Raw genomic sequence first — 12,666 nt, forward strand, 5'->3', positions numbered from 1 at the left:
GTATCTCATTTGGGGCTCCCAGTAATTGTCAGGTGGCAGCAAACTGTAACAGTCAACAGAGGCACAAAAGGGCAGGTTCCCGGTCAACAAGACACTATTCAATCTACTATCGTTACTAAAATAAAATACAGGTGCTCCTTGTGGTATACTAAGTAATGGGTGGAGTGCCTGGGTGGCTCAGTCAGTTAAGCACCCGACTCCTGATTTCAGCTGAGGTCATGATCTCAGGTTGTGGGACTGAGACCCTCACTGGGCTCTGTGCTGACAGCATGGAGCTTGCCTGGGATTCTGTCTCCACCTCTCTCTCTGTTCCTCCCCTGCTCACATGCATGCTCTCTCAAAATAAATAAACACTCAAAAGAAAATAAATAAATGTATTTGGTCTTTGTCCCCAATTCCTGGCACAGAGCTCCTAAGACCCTTGGAAGTTCCAAAATAATAGGAGTGTCTTTTAAAATTTATTCATAAGGAGCCCCTTTGGAGGACACTTGAATTTATGCTGATGAGGTGACTTAGGATGAGGCCCATATACAGCCTCAGAATAGGACTGGTCACCAGAAAAAAAGTGATTAGAGGCTTGGAAACTTCGGCCCCACCAACTGACCCTGAGCGAAGGGGAGGCTGCCTGGAGATTAAATCCTGTAAAACTCTAGAACAAGGAGAGAACTTCCAGGCTGGTGAATGAACACACATGCTGGAAGGGTGGCATACTCTGGCTCCAGAGGGACAGAAGCCCTTGCTCCGGGACCCTTCGGGGCCTGGCCCTACATACCTCATCTGTGTGTGTGCAGCCGTATCCTTCATAAAATCCTTTATAATAAACTGGTAAATTAGTGTTTCCCTGAGCTTTGTGAGCAAATTATCAGTAGCAAATTATCAGTCCAAGAAGGGGGTGTGGGAACCCCCGATTTATACAGCCAGTTGGTCATTAAGTACAAGCGGCCTGAACGTGCGATTGGGACTTGTGATTGGCACCTCAAGTGGCAGCAGTCTGGTGGGACCGAGCCCTTACCCTGTGGGATCTGAAGTTATCTCCATGTAGACAGTGTCAGAATTGAGTTAAATCTGTAGTACACCCAGTTGTTGCTAGTTGAGAACAGGAGAACTGCTTTGTAGGGGAAAAAACCCACACATCTGGTGTTAGAAGTATTCAGAGGAGAAAAACAAGTTTCCCTTACAATTCTCCTTCCAGAAGACACAATTTATGAACAGCCAGACTTATCCCCAAAACAACCCATCAATTTACCAAGAGATGTTTTCCTTTCAAAGGACCTCTATGTAGCATGTTTCAGCAACACATTTGAAGGAATTCTTTTCATTAAAACTCCATTCACCCCTCCCTTTTCGGAATCTCATCTGCTTGTGCCCCATGCAGCACTCCCGTGGGTCCACGTAACTCCTCTCTCCAATATCACAGGGGAACCCAGGCTCAGTCAGGTGACTGGCTCAGGGACGGGGACCGGAGCTCAGGGACCGGGGCCAGAGCAGGCCTGCGTCCTAACTGCTAACGCAGTGCTCCTCCTGCCCAAGTCTATCCTTCTGTTATTCCCACTTAAAACGGCCATCATTCTCGTGGAATTCTTTCCATTTGGACCTCACCTTACCCACTGTGAACTCAACCTAACCCTGCAGGACACAGCCCTCAGGAAATCCAGAGACAGAGGCAGTGTGGACGGCTGCTTTATAACATGACAAGGGACAGCCAAGTCCATCATGCAGTTCAAAGGGAGAACAAGCCCGGAGGGCGGGAGCAGGCTGCAGTCTCCTTCCAGCCCTGCGGTCAACCTCACCAGCTAGTTTACCTAATGCTAACTATGCCTTGGCTTTCTACCTGCAGGAAAACAGCAGCCAAAAAAAAAAAAAAAAGATTTTCTCCTAATAGGAAGAGTAGAACGAAACACAACTGTTCAAGTTTCTCAAGAGTGAAGCAAAAATTACACATATGGTTGTACAATTAATAAAAACAATTCCAGGATCATCTTTCCTTGTGGTTCAAATTCTTCTCATTATGTACAATCCCTCTGCGTTGGAAGGAGGCACTTTTATTTAAGAGATCAGCTTGTTTGCCTGAAGTCACAGAGTGTGACCCTGTGTCTCATCCCCTTCTGAATCCCCGAGCAGCTTTCTTGGTTGACATGCTGCTATTCCCAACCATCGGAGACACGGGGAAAAGAAAAAAAAAGGAAAAGGCTTAATAATTAAGTCTTGTATGCCAGGGTGTGTTTCAACATCCACACTGTTGACATTTTGGGCACAAGTATTCTTCATGTGAGGAAGCTGTCTGGTGCACTGCAGGATGTTTATGGTATCCCTGGGCTCCACCCACTAGATGCCAGAAGCAGCCTCCCAGTTGTGACCACCAAAAATGTCTCCAAAAACTGCCAAATGTCCCCCTGGGAAGCAAAACTGCCCTCGTGGAAAACCACTACATTATACATAATACATACAAATACTTGTATGTATTTAAAAGAAGACAAAGTTGAAAGTTGTGAAAAGTTCCCACATAGAAGCAGAAACGGATTTCGGACACCAGACAGCAGAACTATACTCGAGGCAGAAGTTACGCAGTAAAACCAGCTAACTAACGTTTATTCTGCCGACGTGCCAGGCACTGTTCGGGGCACTTCGAGTGTTATTTCATTTAATCTTTACAATAACCCTGTGAGGTTGGTAACGCTGGCCTCGCTTTACCGATGAAAAAACCGAGGCTCGGAAATGTTAAAGAACTCGCCCAAAGTCCAAGAGCTAATATAGCAAAAGCAGAACCAGGACCCAAACCAAGATCTGACTCAGACCAAGCTCTTAACCACCCAGCTACTACAACCGCAACACACTAAGCATTTTACCTCAACGTAATAAACAAAGAACTCTTTGACTTACAAGTTGTTCCCTTCACCGACAGTGATTCTGGCAGTCACCACCCTATCTGTCCAGACCGGCAGCAGACACAGAAAGTGTTCCTTCGATAAGCCCCAGGGAAGCCTCTGCCCTACCTCCTCTGAGTCCCTTCACAACGCTCAGCCCTTCCTAGTTCACGTTACTCAAGCCACTCTCTCAAGCACTTCCTACTTCGAAAGCTCCTGGAGGACGGAGCAAGCAGCTTCTCATGTTTACACTCCCACGAAGCCTTGCATATGCTGGGGCTCCGTAACCTTTTCTGAACCACTGCCCCTGAGGCAGGCCCCACACCCCCACCCTCCAGAAGGGATGATTAAGCAAGCACCTTCAAGAGATGCAAGTTTTCTACTTAAGCCGAAGATTTTATTGGATAGGCTGAGTTGTTGCCAATTCTCAGAACCTGAGTCAGAAAGTCAGAAAGGGACAGATGATTGGCAACACAGCCCCCTGGCTACACCTTCAATCAAACTACCAAGGGCTTTCTCGACTATGACCATGTATCTTGTATCAGGGGCCACTTGTATTGACATCCATAAACAGGCACGTATGTGTGTGGATATGCATAGGTATACATACACAGGGGTGTATAACTATGAATGCATATATATACATTTATCTCAGTTCCCTCTTGAAGAAATTAAGCAAACATCTACAAGATTTCTCAGGACTTGGAACCAGCACAAAGAACTCTAAATCAGGAGCCTCTTTTTTTCCCCCCTTGGTATATTAATCAGGTAAGAAAAATAAGGCTCTACGTAGTGCTCCCCATAAAACACCAGCACATCTGCCAACAAGCACTACCTCCCCCAGGTAGTGGAGTCTGGCATCGTTCCAGGAAAAGTGCAAAGTGGCCCGGCCCTGTTGGAAGAAATGAGAGTTCGTGTGCGTGGCAGCGAAGAGAAGTTCACAAACAGAGGACCGGGGCAGGGGGGAGGGAAGAATCCTTTGGAACATTAAATATTAGTTTGGAGGCCACCTGTCGAAAGACAAACACTAAATTGTATCTTACAGGTACTATATTTTCCACAGAAATCCCAGGTTTCCAGGACACTGTGCTTCTATTCCTATTAAAACAAAACACACAAACAAACAAAAACTATGCCCAGTGTTCACAGAAGAAGCTGGTCGTACCATATCCAGCCAATGGCAAGTTCTCTAGAGTAACCTGGAGGTAAAAGGGAGAGCTGGCTGAGAATGCCACAGAGGAAAGCAATCAAGCAATTGCTTTGCCCAAACAGACACAAAATACGGGCAAGAAATGTGGAGAATACCCAGCATAAACCATGCTTGGGGTCCCTCCTTAAACTTCCTCAGGGTTTCTGAGCAGTAGCCAGAAGACAATCACGTACCAACACAAACCTTTCTCATGGTCACCAGGTATGAAGGGTCTTCTGGTTCTTTCTTTGCTAACCCTCTGTCTCCATCAATGACATGGCATTTTCCCTTTATGCGCAACCAATCACCATTCAAGAGAAGCAGAAATGTAACCCTCCAGAATAGGCATCAGACAGATGATGAAACGGGCTGGCCACATAGTACAGAAGTTGGTGCAAAATTACACACTTCGACACGACCCACAAAGCTTCCAGGACCAACCACAAACCCTCTCCTTCAAGGTGCAGATAGGTTTTTCCTTCCTCCCCCCGCCCCCCACTTCGGGGGGCTCTCTCAGTTTGGGATAACCAGACAGAAGCTTTAAAATGCATGTGTCCAGGGGACCAGTTGAAAATCGGCACCACTTAACTTGATCTAGGTTTAAAGAGGGCCTGTTTTGTAATCAATCCACCGTTGTAGGGCAAAAGGGGGACTCAGAAACCTGTAGTTTAGCGCTTGTCACCAAATCTCTTACTAAAGGCAAGGCAATTAGGCCCATGACTGTTAAAAAATTTATCCCAAAGCTTCCGTCCTGCGCACATCACAGATACGGCTAAAAACAAAGAATTTTTAAAATGTCTTTAATCCACATCCACAGAGAGGTGTGAGGGCAGCCGAGAAATCATGGCGACAGGGACAGCCGATGTCCATGGGGGCAGCTGTTTCTGAGACGTGTTTTGGGACAGGACGCGGAACCAACCAGTGGTAGGTACTTTTCTCTCCAAATCTCTCTCCATCTTATAACTGCCCAATCACATTTCGGTCCAGCAAACTGCCTTTCTCCTTTGAGAGGTTCTCGGCGAGGGCAAGACCAAGAGGGACCGAAGGCGGGCGAGGGGGCGATGCCCGGGATTTGTTGCAACACGTAGTGCTGGAAAACGTGTAGCTGTTTACTACCAGCGCCCCGGAGCCGCCAGCGCAGCGCGCCGCGGAGCACGCCCCTCGGGCCCGACCCCGCCTCCCCCACCCCAGCCCCGGCGCGCCCGGGTGCGGGGGCGACGCGCCACTAGCCCTCCCCGCCGCGCCCGCGGGACGCGCAGGCTCCCCGCGCGCCGCCCCCCGGGGCATCGGCGCCGCATGCCCGCGGCCCCCACGCCCATCCTGCGCGCTGCCCGCCCCGAGGTACCTCGGAGGCCCGGGTTGTCGTCTCTGGCCCGAATCCTTCGGATTTTGACGGGGCGCCCACTCAGGGTGGACAGGACCAGTCGTTGGCGCAAGAAGTTGCAGCCCGCGTAGCTGAGGGAGTGCGACTGGGTCGCCATGTGCGCGCCCTCGGCAAAGGTGCCGGCGGCTGGGGCGCAGCGACTTCGGACGGGCGCGAGGGTCGCGACCCCGGCGGCGGCGGCGACAGCGGCGGTGGTGACCCGGGCTCTCTCTCGTAGCCCCGCAGCCCCCGGCGCGTCCACGTGGTTTGGAACAGGAAGACGGAGAGACGAGACACCGGGTCAGAGGGGAGAGGGGCGGAGTCGGTGACCGACACCCCGCCTCCCCACCCGACCGGGGGCGGCTCCCGCGCTGGATCTCGCGGCTATTGGTCCGCGCGAGATCAGGGCGGTGCCCATGCCGCGCTTCCGTTGGCCAGCGCTGGAGCTGGGCGGTGCCCGGGCCGCGCTGCCATTGGCCCGCGCTGGAGTGGGGCGGTGCCCGGGCCCCGGCAACAGCGCCTGGCAGGAGGGAGCGCGTGCGGGGGGTGGCCCGGGAGCCCGGTGCGGTAGCTGGCTTGTCCCGCAGGTCTCCCTGGGGTCTCTCCTGGCGTGGCGGCCGGGGGAGGCGACGGGCTGGGATTGGGTGCCTACCACATGCCTGGTACTTAGCCTCAGTACTGACCGCAAACCCTAAATGTGGAAGGTATTATCTCCCCGCCTTTTTCTTTATAGAGGAGAAAACGGGATTGGCGCGCTCATCCAGTTGCAGACTCGGCGCTGAGCACGCTGCCGGCGCTGTCCCCACGCTCCCCGCTGTCACCAGGCGGGGTAGTCCCATTCCCTCCTTACGCTTGAGGAAAGATTCGAGGAACATTGCACAGGTGACAGTGGCCGCATGCTTTGGGACCGGAGTCTTGCGACACCAGGCCATTGCTTGTTTTATTATGAGACACCAAGATTTCTTTGCCCCTTTCACATCGGTCCCTTTACATTCACAGCGCTTCTCGCCAAGTCTGTTCCTCCCACCCCGCATGCCTCAAAATGGGATAGTTGTAATAACTTCACACATACACACACGGACTCTGCTTTCCCCTCTTTCCTATCTTTTTAATCCTGCACACCAGAATCTTCCCAAAGATTGGATTGTGTCACTCCTCGGCTCAAAAACCTTAAGAGAGGCGCAGATATCTATCAAATGACCACGAACTGAAGAATCCAATATCATAATAACACGGGTTTGCAACCGTTCTTGGACAATATCACCAGATCATGAGTTCCAGAACATTTAGGGGCTAGGCAGGGGGAGGGAGGAAGATGGCAGAGATCTGCAAGGGGTGGAGCTTGGGTAAGATTAACCAAGGTAGCAAGTCTTGTGTAGATGAGACTGGGTTATGAGGAACCACTGGAGAGGTCTGAACTCCCACAGAGTGACAGGTTATTAGAGGAAAAGACAGAATTTAACAAGCAGTGCAGAAGTCTATTAAGGGAGGTGGGTAATGCATTTATATTATTGCCGTTTCTTGAGACTGCCTTTCAGGAAATTGGCAGTGTCTCCCGATGTGAGTATTGAAAGCTCCTGGACCTCTGAGGGCGTTCTTTGAATCCTGCAATGGTCTGTGCCAAAGCAAATACAGGCGCCATCACACCAGGAGTGGATTTTTTTTTTAAATACCATCTCATTTTAATTCCTCAACAACCTTAAAACACAGCTACTATACTCTGTAGCAAACCCCGTTGATGCCTTGTTCATATCCCTTCAGCAATGCAAATCTGCTCATTTTCCTCCAACAGCACCTGTATCTCTTTGTCTAAGGGTTTTTCCCACCTGCATGGAACTCAGTAGACCAAAGGTGCTGAGAAATTGGGGCACCTGGTGGTTCAGTCGGTTAAGCTTCTGGCTCTTGATTTCGGCTCAGGTCATAATCTCACATTTCATGAGATGGAGCCCCAGTTAGGTTCTGCACTGACAGAGCATGGAGACTGCTTAGGATTCTCTCTCTCCCTGTGTCTTTCTGCTATCTCTCACTTGTGCTCTCTAAATAAATAAATAAATAAATAAATAAATAAACTTAAAGGGAAAAAAAAGTGCTGAGGAATTAATCCCCAGAGTCCTCAACCAATGACTGATGGGCATTGATGTATAAATATCCCAGATCCTGAACCCTTGGACAAAATAGCTCTGTGGTATATATTTTACAGTGTTTCCCTAGGGTTCCGCAGAGGTTTTAAGCTCCAGCTGCCCACTGTGGTGACTTACCTGGTGACTAGCTTCCTCTCTTCCCTGAATACTTCTCAGCTGCCTTCTGATACTTCCTGGGATTAACTCCCAAATAAACTACTTCCACTCAAATTATTGTCTCAGAGTCATCTTCTGGGCAGAGTGAATCCTGATCTTTAAAATTTGAGAACTGAGGTTGAGAGAGAATAAATGACCTGCTTAAAGTGGCATAGCTAATAAAGGACAACCAGAATAGAAATCCCATCTTCCTGTTTGTCTCCCTCTGTAGCTCCCTCTCCCTCTCTCTTGAGTCATATATCTTTGGCACCCTGAATCTCCAGTAAAAAGTCTAGCTACCATAAGGCTGCCATGCCAGAGAGACCACACAGAGTGCTGACTATTCCAGTGGACAGCATTCGGAGGAGTCCAGTCCCCAGCCCGCCTCCAGCCAGTTCATGGAGCCACTATGGCTGACACCATTTGGAGCACAGATAAGCTGTCCTCACCGAGCCCTGCCCAAGCTGCATATTCCTGAACTAAAACGAATGGTCCTGTTTTAAGCTATGGGTTTGGGGGTAGTTTGTTCCACAGTAACAGATAACTGAAACTACATGTCTCTGATTTCCCATAATTCTAGGTTAGCCAACCCCGAGAGATTTGAAAGATTTGGAAGACAAGAGCAAAGGCACAGCCACGTTGTTCATGTTTGAAAGGTCACTGCAGGGCAGCAGGCTCTCTTGCAGCTCACATACTTACCCGAGGCTGACCTTCCTTATTGGACTGGGCCCCTAGCTCCTCCAGCTTCCGCCAGATCCTGCTTTAGCAACTCCAGCTGCTGGGCCAATTATGCATTTACCTCCATGATGAAGGACACCATCTTCTACTGGTCCCTCACATCATTGAGGTTGGACGCTTGCAGGCAGTGAGAGAGTGATGCGCGTTCCAGCATGTCCTACTGACTTCGGGTCCTATCAACAGGCACAAAGGCAACAGCCTCACAGACTGAAATCAGCCTCCACGATTGCATTAGATCAAATCCCTATAGCAAATCTCCAGTGAGTGGTTCTGCTTTTTTTTTTTTGAACCCTGACTGGTACGACAAGTCATTATTGAAAGTTTACTGAGAGTAAGGCTCTCAGCTAAAGGCTTTGCCTACATGATCTTACTGGTCCTCACACCGACTAGGTCAAAAGTTGGATTTTAAGTATATAGGGGTTTAGGATACAATTCTCTCTACTTTCATGTATATTTGAAATTGCCCATTACAAACTTTTTAATCTCATAGATTTTTGTTTCACACCAAATGATAAATGACATATACCTTGCCTTATAATCACATCCATACAAAAAAAGATAAGGATAAGGATAATATAAGGATAAGAGTGTCCTTGGCTCAGCGATGGGACATTGAATTTAGGGACCAGAGTAGAAATGGATTCTTCCCCATCTGTACAAAAAGTTGCTCAACACGTTTCTACCCACTCTGCTATCTCATCATCTCCTTTATTCAAACCATAGTGGTTCTATAGGATTTTTCTCAGCTCAGCCTGGAAATAATGATTACCTGTTTCAGGTTTAGGATGAATATCTGTGTTTAGTCCTCAGCCCTGGGCTCGCACAATAGCTATTCACAACTACATTTTTGCATAACCTGTTTATGTGGGCAGCCTTCCTGAAAACACTGAGTGATCCAGTGAGTGCAAGAACAGTATTCGGTCATGTAGAGTAGAGGTAGTGTCTTACCATTGTATCCCCAGGGCTTAGCACCTAGCAGGAGTTCAACAAGTATGACTAGAATCAATTACTTAATCAATTAATTGAAAGATACATGGATACCCTAAATCAATAAATTCAGAACTATCTAAACCAGTGGTTTTCGAACCTTAGCACGTACAGGAACTGCCCGGAGGGCTTGTGGGTTTTGTTTTGTTTTGTTTTTTACATTTTTTATTTTATTTTTTGAGAAACAGAGACAGAACACAAGCAGGGGAGGAGCAGAGAGAGAGGGAGATACAGAATCTAAAGCAGGCTTCAGTCCCTGAGCTGTCAGCACAGAGCCTGATGTAGGGTTCAAACCCACAAACATGAGATCATGACCCGAGCCAAAGTCGGACACTTAACTGACTGAGCCACCCAGGTGCCCCTAGAGGGCTTGTTAAAACATAGATGGCTATGGTAAGATACTGAGGGTTTTTCCTCTAAGATTAAGAACAAGACAAAGATGTCCATTCTCAAAATTTTATTCAACATAGTACTGGAAGTCCTAGCCACAGCAATCAGACAAGAAAAAGAAATAAAAGGCAACTGAATTGGTAAGGAAGAAGTAAAATTGTCACTATTTTTGGATGACATGACACTATACAAAGAAAACCCCAAAATGTCCACCAAAAAATACTGTTAAAAGTAATACATGAATTCAGTAAAGTTGCAGGATACAAAATTAATACACATAAATCTGTTGCATTTTTATATACTAATAACAAAATAGCAGAAAGAGAAATTTTTAAAAATCCCATTTATAATTATACCCTCCCCCCCCACACACACACACACACAAAACCCCTAGGAATAAACTTAACCAAGGGAGTGAAAGAACTGTACTCTGAAAACTATAAAACAATGATAAAATAAATTGCAAAGCAACATGAACAATGGAAAGATATACCATGCTCATGGATTAGAAGAATTAATATTGTTAAAATGTCCATATACCCTTGGGGCACCTGGGTGGTCAGTTAAGCATTTGACTCCTGATTTTGGCTCAGCTCATGATCTCACAGTTCATCATCGAGCCCTGCATTGCACTTTGTGCTGACAGCACAGAGCCTGCTGGGGATTCTCTCTCCCTCTCTGCTGCTTGTGCATGTGTGTGTACTCTCTCTATCAAAATAAATGATTAAACATTTTTTTAAAAGCCTATATACCCAAAGCAATCTACAGATTCAATGTAATACCTATCAAAATACTAATATCGTTTTTCACAGCACTAGAACAAAGAATTCTAAAATTTATGTGGAACCACAAAAGACCTCAGGTAGCCAACAATCTTGAGAAAGAATAAAGCTGGAAGAATCACAATCTCAGATTTTAAGATCTACTACAAAGCTAAAATAATCAAAACAATATGGTATGGGCACAAAAAGTAGACATGTAGATCAATGGGAAAGAATAGAGAGCCCAGAAATAAACATTCTTTTTTTTTTTTTAAGTTGACTTAATTTTTTTTTAAATTTATTTTTGAGACAGAGAGAGAGAGACAGAGCATTAGAAGGGGAGGGGCAGAGAGAGAGGGAGACACAGAATCGGAAGCAGGCTCCAGGCTCTGAGCTGTCAGCACAGAGCCCGACGCAGGGCTCAAACTCACAAACTGTGAGATCATGACCTGAGCTGAAGTCGGACGCTCTACCGACTGAGCCACCCAGGCGCCCCTTAAGTTGACTTATTTTGAGAGAAGTGAGCACCAGCAGGGGGAGGGGCAGGGAGAGAGGAGAGAGAGAATCCCAAGCAGGCTCTGTGCCATGCAAAGCCTAACATGGGACTCAGTCTCACAAAGTGTGAGATCATGACCTGAGCCAAAATCAAGAGTCAGATGTATAACCAACTGAGCCATCCAGGCACCCCATAAACTCATTCTTATATGGTCAATTAATCTACGATAAAGGAGGCAAGAATATGCAATGGGAAAAAGACAATCTCTCCAACAAATGGTGTTAGCAAAACCGGACACCTACATGCAAAAGAATGAAACTGGGCCACTTTCTTACACCAAACACAAAAATAAACTGAAAATGAATTAAAGACCTAAATGTAAGACCTGACACCATAAGAGTCCCAGAGGAGTACAGGCAGTAATCTCTCGGACACTGGCCTTAGCAACATTTTTCTAGATGTCTTCTCAGGCAAAGGAAACAAAAGCAAAAATAAACTATTAGGACTGACAAAATAAAAGGATTTTGCACAGCAAAGGAAACCATCAACAAAACAAAAGGCAACCTTCTGAATGGCAGAAGATAATTGCAAATGATATATCCAATAAGGGGTTAATATCCAAAATATACAAAGGATGTACACAACTTAACACCAAAAAACCAAACCGTCCAATTAAAAAATGGCCAAAGGATATGAATACACATTTTTCCAAAGAAGACATACAAACGGCCATCAGACACACGAAAAGATGCTCTCAAAACTGCTAATCATCAAGGAAATGCAAATCAAAACCACAATGAAATATTACCTTACACCTGTCAGAATAGCTAAAATCACAAAGGCAAGAAAGAAATGACAAGTGTTGGTGAGGATATGGAGAAAAAGGAACCCTTGAGCATGGGTGGTGGGAATATAAACTGGTGTAACCACTGTGGAAAACATACGGATGTTCCTCAAAAACTTCAAAATGGAACTATCATATGATCCAGTAATTCCATTCCTGGATATTCCACTAATTCAAAAAGATATGTGCATCTCTATGTTTACTGTAGCATTGTCTATTATTATTGCAGCTATTACAATAGGCAAGATATGGAAGCAACATAAGTGTCCATCAATAGATGAATGGACAAAGAAGATATGGTGTATGTACACAATGCAATGTTACCCATAAAAAAGAATGAGACCTTGGGGCATCTGGGTGTCTCCTTTGGTTGAGCTTCTGACTCTTGATTTGGGCTCAGGTCATGATCCCAGAGTCCTGGGATCCAGCCTCACTTTGGGCTCCATGATCAGCATAAAGCCTGTTTGGGATTCTGTATCTCTTTTCCTTTTCCTCTCTCTTCCACCCTCTCCCCCCCCCCCAAAAAAAAGATGAGATCTTGACATTTGCAACAACATGGATGAACCTACGGGTTCATGAAGAACCCTATGCTAAGTGAAACAAGTTAGTCAGAGAAAGACAAATACCACATGATTTCACTTACATGGGGAATCTAAAAAACAAAACAAAGGAGCAAACACAACAGAAGCAGACTCATAGATACAGAGAACAACCTAATGGTAGCCAGAGGGTATGAAGTTGGGGTATGGGCAAAATGG

The 12,666-nt window shown here is 46.5% G+C and overlaps 1 protein-coding gene across 2 annotated transcripts in view; it reads right to left on the bottom strand.

Annotated features, from left to right (window-relative positions):
* RCL1 (RNA terminal phosphate cyclase like 1) overlaps nt 1-5,699 on the bottom strand; it is a 57,046-nt gene extending 51,347 nt beyond the window's left edge. The window contains exon 1 of one of the 2 annotated variants that reach the window (XM_030292719.1): nt 5,399-5,699. In XM_030292719.1, the coding sequence (XP_030148579.1) occupies nt 5,399-5,534 (136 nt within the window). In that variant the 5' untranslated portion in view covers nt 5,535-5,699. Of the gene's footprint in view, nt 1-2,880; nt 2,901-5,398 lie in introns of those variants that run through there. The other variant, XM_030292720.1, reaches the window with a different exon arrangement.
* Nucleotides 5,700-12,666: the final 6,967 nt, after the last annotated feature.

Source organism: Lynx canadensis, chromosome D4, assembly GCF_007474595.2.
Source record: "Lynx canadensis isolate LIC74 chromosome D4, mLynCan4.pri.v2, whole genome shotgun sequence".
NCBI lineage: Eukaryota > Metazoa > Chordata > Mammalia > Carnivora > Felidae > Lynx > Lynx canadensis.